The 13,218-nt window shown below is 41.1% G+C and overlaps 1 protein-coding gene across 1 annotated transcript; it reads left to right on the top strand.

The window, feature by feature from the left end:
- Positions 1–1,193: 1,193 nt before the first annotated feature.
- Positions 1,194–11,211, top strand: LOC104166480 (low-density lipoprotein receptor-related protein 5-like). The gene is made up of 6 exons (XM_009706424.1): positions 1,194–1,314; positions 2,252–2,362; positions 3,914–4,150; positions 7,002–7,141; positions 10,068–10,165; positions 10,758–11,211. Exons 1-6 carry the CDS (start codon positions 1,194–1,196, stop codon positions 11,017–11,019), a joined length of 969 nt encoding a protein of 322 aa, XP_009704726.1. The 3' UTR covers positions 11,020–11,211.
- Positions 11,212–13,218: the final 2,007 nt, after the last annotated feature.

Below are 13,218 nucleotides of genomic sequence, written 5' to 3'. Positions count from 1 at the left end.
CATCTGCCAGCACTCGTGGGTGCAGCCTGTTGGGGTCCGTGGATTTGTGGGTGTCCAATTTGCCTAAATGATCTCTAACCCCGTCCTCCTCGACTAAGGGAAAGTCTTCCTTTCTCCAGGCTTCCTCTCTTATCTCCAGGGTCTGGGATTCCTGAGGGCCTGCCTTATCTGTAAAGACTGAAGCAAAGGCAGCATTCAGCAACTCCGCCTTCTCTGTACCCTCTGTCACTAGGGCACCAACCTTCTTCAACAGTGGACCCACATTTTCCCTAGTCTTCCTTTTGCTGCTGATGTGCTTGAAGAAGCCCTTCTTGTTGTCCTTGACATCCCTTGCCAGATTTAATTCCAAGTGGACCTTAGCCTTCCTCGTTGCATCCCCACATACTCTGACAACGTTCCTATATTCCTCTCAAGTGACCTGGCCCTTTTTCCACATTCCATAAACTTCCTTCTTCCATTTGAGCTTTCCCAGAAGCTCCTTGCTCATCCGTGCAGATGTCCTGCACCCTTTGCTTGATTTCTTGCTCATAGGGATGCACCAGTCTTGAACTTGGAGGAAGTGGTGCTTGAATATTAATCAACTCTCTTGGGCCCTCCTGCCTTCCAGAGCCCTAATCCATGGGATCCCTCCAAGTAGGTCCCTGAAGAGGCCAAAGTTAGCTCTCCTGAAGTCCAGGGTTTTAATCCTACTTATTGCCCTGCTTCCTCCATGCAGGATCCTGAACTCCACCATCTCAACCCACTGTGTTTGGGGAAGGAAAGGTGGCATATGGTACATTCTTGTTCTTTAGATGAGGTTCATTGAGGTGGTGAGGCTAACTGGGCTTAACAGAACCTTTGTACTATACCTCACGCATCAGAGGAATTGCCTTCTGGTCAGAGCAGTGATAATCACTGCCTTTCCATAGGTCTGAGTTCAATGCCTTGATTCTGTCAGAAGCCGTTTCTCCTGTCCCCTGGTTTCCCAAGGCATGCTTTTGGAAAATGCAGTCTGAAACATTGGCGCAGGGGTTGCAGACTATGACTGGAAGCGGCCAAAGAAATGTCCCTGGATATGTTCGTGGTTCTTGTCCCACATCTTCAAGACTGTGGCTTTCATCTTCTTGAATTTATTGTGGCACTGCTAGCTGGTCCTCTCATACCCAGTGGAAGTCACAAGTTTAACAGTCTCTTGATATTGGAACTGGATTACCATGCCACAGAAGAAACTTCATCTCCTCTACAACACGGGTTCAGTGCTCCAAGCTGTCCATTGCTGGATCAAGAAGAAACAAGGAGTCCAACAAGACAGGACAGCAACAGAAGATACAGCACGTAAGAAGGGAAAGGATATTAAGGCAGAAGCCTTGATGGAAGATCAACATGTGTGTGTTTTGTAATCACTTTAGGACCTTGTGGACCTGTATCCAACTTACTGGGGGCATAACAGTCCAAATCAGGAGCTGATGTATTTGGAGCTTCTAGCTAAGTTTTTATTCTCCATAGATAATTTAGTATTCTTACCTGACAACTTCTCTGCAAACTGGACCACAGCAAAGTAAGTACAGCTATTCAGGAAGTCCACTTCACACACCACCAGTGCTGTGATCCAAAACATGAATGTGGATCTTCTCCTCTAGAAGAAAAGAACCTTTCTCTTCTTTTGCATTGATTAACCTATACTGTGAACATTCCAGGATTGCTGGTTACTAGCCCTTGTAAGACAGTCTCTTTACAGGTCATTTAATATGCTTTGACTTGATGGAGATTCCAAGGTTAATTAACAAGTCCTTCCTGCTAAACAGAGGCTTCTGAATATAGATAAGAAATTTGGCGGTTATTTAGCAAGGTTATATTATAGAGGGCTACATAAGATAATATAGGCTATATAGGGTTTTATAATATGCTGAGTTACTGTATTTTGTTAACATGTCAGGTAATAGCTACACTTCGTTAATTGTTGTAAGAGATTCTTGCTGATGTGATCCCAGTTTTGCCCCAACAGGACTGATTTGACAAAGAATGGGGAGTTACTGGGATGAGAATTTTATTTTAGCCCCACTGAGTAGGACATATAATAACGAGAAGGAAGAATCAGAGAAACACTGACTTGCATTTTACCCACAGAAGCAAAACAAGTGTTCTGCTGCCTACCTGGCCATAATATAAAATGCACTGTGTCTTCATGTCTTACTTCTTTGGGTTTTCTTAAGTTGCTCAAATGCTCCCATGCAAGTAGTATTTAATCTTTTCTTTTTTTTTTCCTGTGCAGCTGTATGTCTACCCAATCAGTTCCGATGTGCAAGCAGCCAGTGCATCCTCCTAAAGCAACAGTGTGACTCCTTTCCGGATTGCATTGATGGTTCTGATGAGCTTATGTGTGGTGAGATGTCTTTCCTTGAGATTCAAGTGCTGTGTTCAGGCGTAATGTCCTACATCCCTATGCAGAACCCCAGTCACAGAATCGATTTGGTTTGAAGAAGCCTCTGGGATCGTTGAGTCCAACCTTTGCCCTAACACCACCATGTCAACCAGACCGTGGCACTAAGTGCCATGTCCAGTCTTTTCTTAAACACCTCCAGGGATGGTGACTCCACCACCTCCCTGAGCAGCCCATTCCAATGCCTAACGACCCTTTCTGGGAAGAAATGCCTCCTCATTTCTAGCCTGAACTTCTACTGTGAAAAGTAGATAAAGACTTTAAGACAGAAATTAATTCTTGATGCTGAGCTGTTAAGAGTTTATTGGTAGATCTTTGTATTTCCTTTATCTTCCTTCTCAAATTTCAGTTGTTTTTTATTCCCTTCCACTGAAGGGAATGAAACCAGAACCACTGGAGAAAAATTTTATGAAGCAAAGGCTTGAATCTCACATGAACCATTTCACTTCTTACAACTTCCTTAAGGGGGGAAGGGGTCTGTAGTCTGATCTGAACATGTAAAATCGATAGGCTTTGGCCAAGTTTCCTTTGTTTTTTTCACTTTATAGATATATGTATTTGTGTATGTAAAAAGATACAATTATAAATGTTGTGTGAATTGTGTGGAGAAAATGGTTTTCACTGAAGAATGTCACATATGTGAAGAACATAGAGGTGTCAGGTTTATTTGGCAAGAATTTTGAATGTGTTACCCATAATCAGGGGGAGATATAATACGTAGCTCACCTCAAATACTGCAACACTTTTTCTTATTTAACATTGGGCTATATAGGGGGAAAATAAATAAGAAGTAGAAAGTCTTTGAGATATTCTGGATTGTGTTTTCCTTCCAATTTGTAAGGTCTTTTTTAGAAAGCAAGTCATATTTCAGGAAGGAAGAGTATTCTATTTTAAAGCCTATATTAGCTAGGAAGACATCCACTGCTTAATACATATGGTAGCTTCCCTACTGGTAAAATCTTTTAATTTTTTAATGTTATTGCTAGCCCAGATTGCTGCTTTTGAGAGAGCAGATTCCTCTCTGATTAAGGACTTCATGCTTGTAAGTGACCTTATATCCTCAACCTGTAGACTTAGTGGGGAGAAAAAAAGGAAACTTTCTAGGCTGTTGTTATATCAGGATGATAAGTTGTATCTTGTTACATCAAGATGATAAGTAATCCTGTTACGAGATGAATTGCTGGACAGAAAGGAGAGTACCTTGCTAATATGGTATGGTTGGACTTTATGATCTTAAAGGTCCTTTCCAACCTAAACAATTCTAGGATTCCAATACTGCTTTATTTACGTGGAGGGGAAGAGGAGGCATGAAGTCTTGTGCGTTGAATCAGGATATATGGAGTTAGAGATGCCTGAGTTTGATGCAGATACTTTCAAAGCCAGTATGTGAATGACTCTGAGCTGACTGATTTGCTGCCTAAGCTCCAGGACAGCAACATGTATATTACCCTGTGTTTAATGAACTCCTTTGGTTTTTTTGTCCTCTCTTTCCAGAAAAAACAAAGCCAGCCTCAGATGAGTCACAGCCACACAGTAGTGCCATCGGTCCTGTCATTGGTATAATATTGTCACTTTTTGTCATGGGAGGAATGTACTTTGTTTGCCAGCGAGTAGTGTGTCAGCGCTATGCCGGACCCAATAGTCCTTTTCCACACGAATATGTCAGTGGCACCCCTCACGTCCCTCTTAATTTTATTGCTCCAGGAAGTTCTCAACATGGCACTTTTACTGGTAAGGATGGTAAGGACCTTACATCTAATCAGTACTGTTACATGGTCGGGATTTCGAGTTTTACAGGTTATTAAGAGCGCTCAATGCAGAGTTTTCAAAGAGCAGAAATTAGATGTTGTTGATCCGCCCAGCGGTTTTGGTGTAAATCTGTCATTGGATCAGATGTGCAAAAACTATTAGACCATTTCATTAGGCATCTTGCCAGATTTTCAAATGCAGTTTTCTTGCTAGGCTGCGTCTGCCTAGGTATCTGGTTTTTTGATAGAAAATCTACAGTATTTTGCCAGTGAAAACATCCTCTTTAAATAGTTCATTCTGGTGTAGAATCATAGAATCATTGTGGTTGGAAGAGACCTGAAAGATCATCAAGTCCAACCGTATACCCGATGCCACCATGCCCGCTAAACCCACTAAACCATGTCTTGAAGCGCCACATCTAAACGTTTTTTGAACACCTCCAGGGATGGTGAGTCCACCACCTCCCTGGGGAGCCCGTTCCAATGCCTAACGACTCTTACAGTGAAGAAGTTCTTCCTAATACCCAGCCTGAACCTCTCCTGGTGCAACTTGAGACCGTTTCCTCTTGTCCTGTTGCTAGTTACCGGGGAGAAGAGACCAACCCCCACCTCGCTACACCCTCCTTTCAGGTCATTGTAGAGGGCGATGAGGTCTTCCCTCAGCCTCCTCTTCTCCAGGCTAAATATGTAATAAAGCCTCAGTTTTGCGTGGTACATGTGTATGTAATAAAGCCTCAGTTTTGCATGGTACTTCTTACCTAAGGTCTGCAAAACGCTATGGAGAGTAGTGAACCATGTGCAATACTGGAAACTAAGAAGGCATGTGCCGCTCAGCTTCCTAGTGAGAGCTCTGTTGAGTTCTTCTTTCTGCCTTGTACTCAGATGTCCTTGTGTCTGTCCTGTCCAGCAAAGGTCTTTATACAGTTTTGTCCTGTCTGCTCAGGATGGGTAAGTTATTTCACAGTGGAAAGAAGCCGAGGAGACAAGTGAAGCAGCTTAGTTTGCTATAATACAAAAAAGCAGGGGATAAACCTCCCTCCTCAAAGTTACAACAGAACATGTGGAAGAACACAGAGAGTCTGGATTTGGTTTTGTAGTCTGGCTGCTCATTGCCTGAAGTGTAATGAAAACATCCCCTTTGGTTTAGCCCACCTTTGAGACGGCTTTCCTGTTTGCTTTTGGACCAAGTATTTATTCTCTCTGTGTCTCAGTCCTTCATTTGTAAAACAGCAAAGCTTTTCTACCTTGCAAAGGACTCAAAGCATCCATTTGGAGAAGTGCGTGCAGCTACGATGCTGAGATCGAAGGAGGACTTCAAGTATACATAAAAGCTCAGGATATTCAGCTAATAGATAAGAACCCAGAAACCTCATATAGACATCAAAGTAAACACTTAGATTATGTACCTCAAATTATTTTACAAATGTAAAATATACTTTTCATAGAGCAAATGGCAAATTCTTAACTACAAAGCCCAGAGAAGAAAGATTATCTCTTCGTATTGTCCAGGAAGCTGGAAAGTAAATGTTTGCCTGTAAACTTGTCAGAGAGGGTCAGAATAGAAAAAATCCATATTTCAGAGTATTTGGAGTCTGCTTTTCATGTCAGCTGAAAAATCAGATAGATTGTAAACTTAACGACAAATGAAAAGATGTGGCACTTCTTCATATTAAACACATTTTTGAGATGTGCTTATTGTTGTTTTCTAGCCATGGCTTTGAAGATAGCCAGCTACAACTTAGGTTTAGCCTTTCTCACATTTCAATGACTGTGGTCAGCTTTTCCTGCTTAAATTATGTTTTTATGGTTATCAAGAGGTTTTTGTGGTAGGAAATAAAATTTGAGGATGAAATCATTGCAGGCGAAATCTTTGCAGTGGTGTTTTAAATTGGACTTCGCACTAAAGCTTTTTTAATTAAAGCAAGTATCAGTGGTTTTCATCTGTACCTTTGTAGGTGCTAAACTAAGCTGTCGTTCTGATTCTCATTCGTATTTGTTGGTTTTTTTCTAATCCATATTGCTGTGACAAGTTACAACAGCTGAAAATGTTAGCGTTTATGTTAATTCTAAAGAAGAGACAAAGGTTCCTAATACCGTGGCATTTCCAAAAAAGATAAATAGTCATGAATGATCACAAATACAGTCACTCTGCTTTTAATAAATATTTCCTGCAACTGAATAATTTCGGAAAACTTCCCAAACTAAACTCTTCCATTAGCACTGAATAGTCTGACATGAAGAAGCTGAAAATACATTGTCTGATTTAAGTGCGTATTGGAGCAAAACAGACTGGAGAATGTTGTCTTCTCTTTTCCTGTCACCTAGGTTTCCTTCCTTTTGCCTCTGCTGCTTTTCAGTTTAAGCAGTGATTTTTTTTCAATACAAATAATTATTTTTTGCAGTTGTTCATGTACTTACAATTGAATTTCTTTGGATGGAAATGAAAACTTTGGAAGTCTCTAGCTTGTTTTTCTTGGGTAATGTATAATGGGTTTTTTGCAAATGTCTGAGTGTGTTTAATTGGAAACTTTCTTAGTTAAGTTAAAAGTTTGGATCAGCTGTTCTGGAGATTCCTTTCTCAGCAAGTATGAGAGCAGGTTGTGAGGAGTTCAGTGCTGCAGTGAGACAATAGATGGTCTGGGGGGTGAGATGTTTTCTTTACAAAATACAGTTGTTCCATGTAATCCTAAAGTTTTTACATAGAACACTATTCCCAAAGTGACAACCAGTAGTGTTGCACGGGTTTGCCAAGCTGTGGATTTGTTTTCTGTTTTGCGTTGGTAGATAAAATTGTGGTTTACCTAACCTTGTTTTCCTCTCTTGTCTTACTGCAGGCATCTCTTGTGGAAAGTCCATGATTAGCTCCATGAGTCTCATGGGAGGAAGCAGTGGTGCCCCCTTATATGACAGAAACCACGTTACTGGAGCCTCTTCAAGTAGCTCATCCAGCACTAAAGCCACTTTCTACCCACAGGTATGTCTTGAAACTATACCTGTGAGTTAGGTATCTCCCATTGTGAAGAAAAGGAAGATGAAAATTTGTTTTACTAAATAGAGTGTTGTTAACGGTTGTTCTTGGGTGTTACTGTTTATGATATACGGGCCCAGGCCAATACCCACTGAACTTCACAAAAGGGCTTTGTTGTAGTCCATCAGGATTACGTAATGCTATATGGTGTCTAAAATGTTTTGTTATTAGAGTGATACTCAGCTGGGTTGGCCCTGGGCACTTTTGTTCTTCTGTCTTGACTCAATTGAAGATGCCACCTCCTTTGTTCTTTGTAAACTCTGATGTCAGTGGCCCAATGACATTTTGCGCTGCGTAATGCTGCAGGCACACATGGAATAAAAAGACAAACAAGACAGGACAGGACTGGAATGCAAACGCATAAGAAATAAGCTTGGCTTGCTCTTTAGATAAAATGTCGATTGTCAATTCAGAACACAAAGTTCATGCGCTGGAAGAAAACACTGGTACTAGCAGAGGTTACTTTGCTTGAGTTTTTTCCGCGGTAATTTAACTCCATTTCTGGTTTTTAACTGTTGGAAGTGACGGAGTTTTAGTCCCCATATCAGAGTTTTATTAATTCAAAGATGTATAGTATGAATGGAAATGATTCTCTAAGAATATGTAGGAGAGACGTACAAAGGTTACTGTTTGCCAGCATTTTGTCACATGATAGGTTTTTTTCCTTAGTGGAACAATACATGCATTCACTTTTCTGTTCACACAAGCTTGCAGAGTCAATCTGCTAGCTATTGAGGTGATTTTTCAGTAGTATTTAATCAGGAGCCCACATACTGTGTGGGTATATATGCATTTGTGTTTGCATGTAAACTGTTATGCTATGTATGGGTATTTTGATTGATAGCATTTTGACCAGTGGCAAATGTGCTCTCTCTTTCCCCTTTAAGAAGGACAAAGATGGAAGAGAGAGGCTTGTGAGCTTATCTATTGATTAGGTAAAATCGGTTACTTATTTCTCACATTACCTGCTCAATGAAGCCATCAAGAAGCTAGTCACAGCTAGCATGTTTGGAACTCAGCAGCCCTCCTAATTTAGCTTGTCTCATGCTTTAGGGGTGTCTCTGTAACATGCTGACCAATTTCATGCTAGTACCTGATGATGGGTCAGTGCCACACTAAAAAGGATGAACAGAAAAAACTTAGCTGGATTTATATAAAAAAAGAACTTATTTAAATAAATCTTGAAAGGGGAAAGAAGCCCAAGAGCTGATCTGCCTGTGCCATTCTGTGGCATCTGTGTCAGCCAAAAGATCGACTCTTCTGTTGGACTTCTGGCCTAAGCTAATCTGACTGTTACTGGGAATTCTTCTTCCACATTCTTCCACTCCAGGCTATGTCAGCCAGGGCCTGCAGGGATGATATCAGCCTTTCCTTCAGGAAATGCATGCTGGATTCTTAGAAGGAAGCTGTTGCAAGGGCTTTGTTACATTGAAGTTACTGCTTAATCCAAATATTTTGGTCAGTTCTACCTGGTAGCTAATTACCCAGCTTTAGGTTAATAATAAAAATGAGAGATCTGAGCATCTGGTTGTCTTGGCTTTTTCGTTTTGTTTTGTACCACGTCTTAGTGGTACTGAGAGATGGTCCAGTGAATACAGGCTAGGAAAGAATTGATGTCAGTGGAGTTACATCAGTTTATATACCTGAGAACTTGGCCACAGGCATCCTGGCTGGCACTGTTTGCTGTATTTCATCTGAATATGAAGTGGAATAAGCAGCTCAGGGTGCTAGTAGGAGAGAATCCAGAAGTAGCGTGCAGTGCTCCTCCAAGGAAGAGGATTTCTGGAAGATACCTTGGAGCAATTACTCATCATTCCCCACAGCTGGCAATGGGTGGTATTCAAGCTTGTCTCTCCTCACATGAATCTGGATGCAGGGCTTGTCGGTATTAGTAATGATGAGCTCAGTTCAATGGCCAGGAATCATTTTGCTGGATGCTACACAGCGAAGACCAAAACAATGATCTCCACTCCAGTGGTTTTACAGTAGTATTATAAGAGAGGAGCAGAGGCAGAGGAAGAATGCTGTTACGGTCACTGTGGCAGGCCACGGCTCAGCAGAATGCCCAGGACAGGTTGTGTACAAGATGCTCACATCAGTAGCAAGGCCCTACCGACAACAGCAATGCTGTAATTTTCCACTTTGGAAGGGATGAAGCGCTCTCCTTGTTTATAGACTAATGTCCTGTTGGCTGTGTCAGGGGTTCTGTTTCCTGCTAGGGGAAAAATCCTAAAGGGTTCTGAAGCATAATAAACTGTTTTCCTAGTGTGAGGGTTACCAGCAACCGTGTATGTGCACACACAGGCTAGGGCAGGCTATAACTATTTTTTAGCTCTTAGGCTCTTTGCATTGTGAACTATGCCAAAATGGTAAGTTTACAGAAGGGCAGTAAAAAGGAAGTATTCAGGGAAGCATAGAGTTGGATTACTTATAGTGAAGGAACTTGGCCTCCTGACCCTACTGTTGCCTGGGGATATGTTTAGGGGCTGGGAGTGGAACAGACTTTATTTCCCATTAGCAGCCACTGAAGATGATAGCAGTCCTTACGTCCAAGGAAATGCACTGAGATGCAGCAAAACTGGGTCTAATTTCCAGCTTTACCCCAGCCTTACAGCGTAATAATGGATGTGGCAAGGAAGAAAATACCCTGTACTGTGAGAACTTTGAAGGTCTGCAGTGTATCTAAGCTCAGAGTAAAGTCTTGTAATGAACTTTAGTGATCTTTAAAAATGCATTAACCCACCCAAGCAGCAAGGAGAGGAAACTAAAACAAGGATGAGTGACAGGGTGAAGGCGTAAGTATTATTTTCAAAATAAGTAGAGTTGTATAATTAACCCAAACTTTCACGCTGCTTTTTCTTATTCTTCCTAGATCTTGAACCCACCTCCTTCCCCAGCTACCGATCGCTCTTTGTATAACGCAGAAATGTTTTATTCCTCAAACATTCCTTCAACCACGAGATCTTACAGGTACAGCTCACATAAAGAGGTTTGATAAATCTTCTATTGATCTGTCCTTTAGTTTTGGGTCTTAGGCAAAATGTTTCCCTCTCTTAGTAAATGACCATTCAAATGGAGGTTCTGCCAGTTTTGATGTTAAACATTGGCTTTGTGTTCTTATTTTGACACATCAGGGTTTGACACCTTTCAATACAGCGTTGCTGAGTAATAATGCCATATATATAGGTTATATTGCTATGTAACGGTCACTTAGCATCCTGTATAGAGAAGGTTGGTGTTTTCTCTTCGGTTCCTCAAGCTTATCTTAAAACTCTTGGATGGGTCAACCTATTTGTTAGTGACTGGGCCAAATGGTCATGGTGGTCTCCTCTGGCTGGTCGAGGGCTGGAAGAATGCACTGCTGGCTGAGGGTAGTTGTGCCACTCAAATGTAACACAGTTCAGGTACTTCTTGTTGGGTTCCAATGAAAACCTGAATTAAGGCTCACATGAATAAACAGGCTTCTTGACTGAGGACACAGAACTGTTCATTTTCAATCTCTCTCTTTCTTTTTTCCTTAGATTGCAGCTAATGCATATGCTTTGGTTTTTTTTTCTTGCAGACCATACCTTATACGAGGGATAGCTCCACCCACAACCCCATGCAGCACAGACGTTTGTGACAGTGACTATACTACTAGTCGATGGAAGGCCAACAAATACTATATAGATTTAAATTCAGACTCAGACCCTTATCCCCCTCCACCCACACCTCGCAGTCAGTACATGTCGGCAGAAGAAAGTTGCCCTCCGTCTCCTGCCACGGAACGAAGCTATTTTCACCTCTATCCCCCTCCACCCTCTCCTTGTACAGACTCCTCATGACCTCAACAGAAGGAACTTTTCCTGTAAATATTTTAAAATATGAACAGATTTAAAATATATATTTTATGATTTAAAAATAAATCGGGGTGGGAATTAAAAAAAAGAAATGTGAATAAAAATGGGTGGGAGGGATGGGGCTGTGAAAAATTGTACAGAGGAAGAATATTTATAAAATCGATTTTTTTAACTTAATTTCCATTCTTTTGTGCCATATTTGCCTTTTTGAAGTCATGGAAATGACTCAGTCTCCAAAGGATTTGGGGAGGGAATGTTGAGCCTTTTTGCATTTTTAAGTCACCTTTTTACATGCAAAGTGTATGTAATTCTTTTTACTAATGTGAGACAAGAAATCAAAGTGGCTGGTGGGAGGAGGAGGAGGAGTCTAGAGAAAGACATAAGTTTATTCGCAGAGAAGAAAAACACGTTTAGATAAAACTGTCAGTATCTCACTGGGAGAAAACACGCAAAGATCACAACCCTCAGATGTTCCTGTTTGCAAGTGAGCTGAATGCTTCTCAGCAGAACTGGTATGCTGAGACCTGGATTTCAAACCTCCCTCTCCATTTGCTTAGCATTGAACTGGAAGAACACTTCTTTTGGCCAAACCTTCCAGTTTAACCAGGCCCACAGGCATCATGCCCTACCTCATGTCAGTGCCACTCTGCACATGGCCAATTCTGGAACTGATTCAAGCTAAAAAAGATAACCAGCCCCAAAAAACTTTGTTTAGCTCCAATCAGTTCCTCACTTAACTGGGTGAATGGTAGCAGGAGCAGTTGTATTGTCCTGTGGGTGAGAGCAAGGGGCAAGTTGAAAGTGGTATTTAAGCTAAGAGAAATGCTTGACAAACTGCAGATTTGGTCAGACTCACCATTTTAATTGTGATGAAACCAAGCTCCTTCATCCTTCCTTGTGAGGCTTTGATGCTTGGGAAGAGGCTGTAATAGCCGCTTCTCAAAATACAGTTCTCTTTTTCCCAAATGTCCAGTAAGTCACTGTGCCAGGTCTCTGAATTGACTCTGGTCACCTGTGTTGACTTGATCAGAGAATTGCTTCATCTCTAATGTTGATTTTCCGAAGTGGAATAATATGGTCACTTGTATTCATTTAAATGAAGAAAGTTGGTGGCTTTTTAATCAGTGTTTGTAGAAAATGGTATCTGTGTAGCTCAAAACAAAAACATCTGCCATTCAAACCATTTAGTCATAGCTCATAAAAATTTGCCACAAAATTAGTTCAGGTTTAGAAATAGACAGAAAAAGCACAGGGAGGAAGGAGAGAAGACAAATACTTCTTTCTAACTGTGTTGAAATAAAAAAGATAAACTCTCATACAAACTGCTGTAACCCAAGAACATCGCGATCAGCAAAGTGCTCACGTTCCCAGCTCTTACCAAAAAAAAAAAAAACCGCTTGGGAATGGAGGGGCTAGGATCAGTCCCTTTCAAAATGCAAAAGATACACTTTTGCTTTGATTGCTCTCTTGCTGTAACTAAAGGGATTGGGTATTGTATGGCATTTTGTAAATTCAGCTCTGGTGATGATAATGTGAGTGCCTACTTGGGACATCTGAGGGAAGTTCTGAATATGCAGACTCACACCTGTTTCTGCAGCTGCTGAATAACAGATGTGTTGGGCCTTTGACAGCCTTAATATTGTTGGCAACAATGAAAACTTTTTTCTTGTTTGAACTTAAATTGTACTTGGGTTTGGGTCTTTTTAGTAAGTTATTTGAGAACACATCAGAGGAACCTTACAACTCCGGGACAGAGGTCTTTGTTGTGGTGGTGGAGGGGCTGGGACCACAGTGTTCTGATCCAGTTTTGTGTTTTGAGATTTATTAGTCCAGATCTGTTCTTCCTATCTACATTTTTCAAGGATAAGGTTTGTGCTGTCACTGGTGTGTTACTAAAACTCTTGAAGTAGCTTTTACTATCTTCATGTCTAAGTTTTCACTTGAGAGATTGAGCACAAAGAAGCAGTCCACCATTTTTGATGGAGAAAAATACAGTATTGGAGAATACAACATTGGAGTTTAAGAATGGGTTCTTTGCTCATGCCTTATCAACATCAGTAATTCTGTAGTGTGCCAAGAGGGACAACATCGTAGTTTAACTGTTACTCTTAGGGTAGTGACTTGGCAGATCTCTGAACAAGCGTTAATGATTTGGTGAAACAAAGCAGTTCTCGTGTGATCGTG

Source organism: Cariama cristata, unplaced genomic scaffold (genome assembly GCF_000690535.1).
Source record: "Cariama cristata isolate BGI_N322 unplaced genomic scaffold, ASM69053v1 scaffold2548, whole genome shotgun sequence".
Taxonomy (NCBI): Eukaryota; Metazoa; Chordata; class Aves; order Cariamiformes; family Cariamidae; genus Cariama; species Cariama cristata.
This window is presented reverse-complemented; position numbering and strand designations above follow the sequence as displayed.

Coding starts and splice junctions, on each gene's coding strand:
- LOC104166480 (XM_009706424.1), top strand. CDS start 1,194: ATGCCACAGAAGAAACTTCATCTCCTCTACAACACGGGTTCAGTGCTC. Junction 2,363..3,913: donor TTCTGATGAGCTTATGTGTG/GTGAGATGTCTT, acceptor CTCTCTTTCCAG/AAAAAACAAAGCCAGCCTCA. Junction 10,166..10,757: donor TCAACCACGAGATCTTACAG/GTACAGCTCACA, acceptor TTTTTCTTGCAG/ACCATACCTTATACGAGGGA.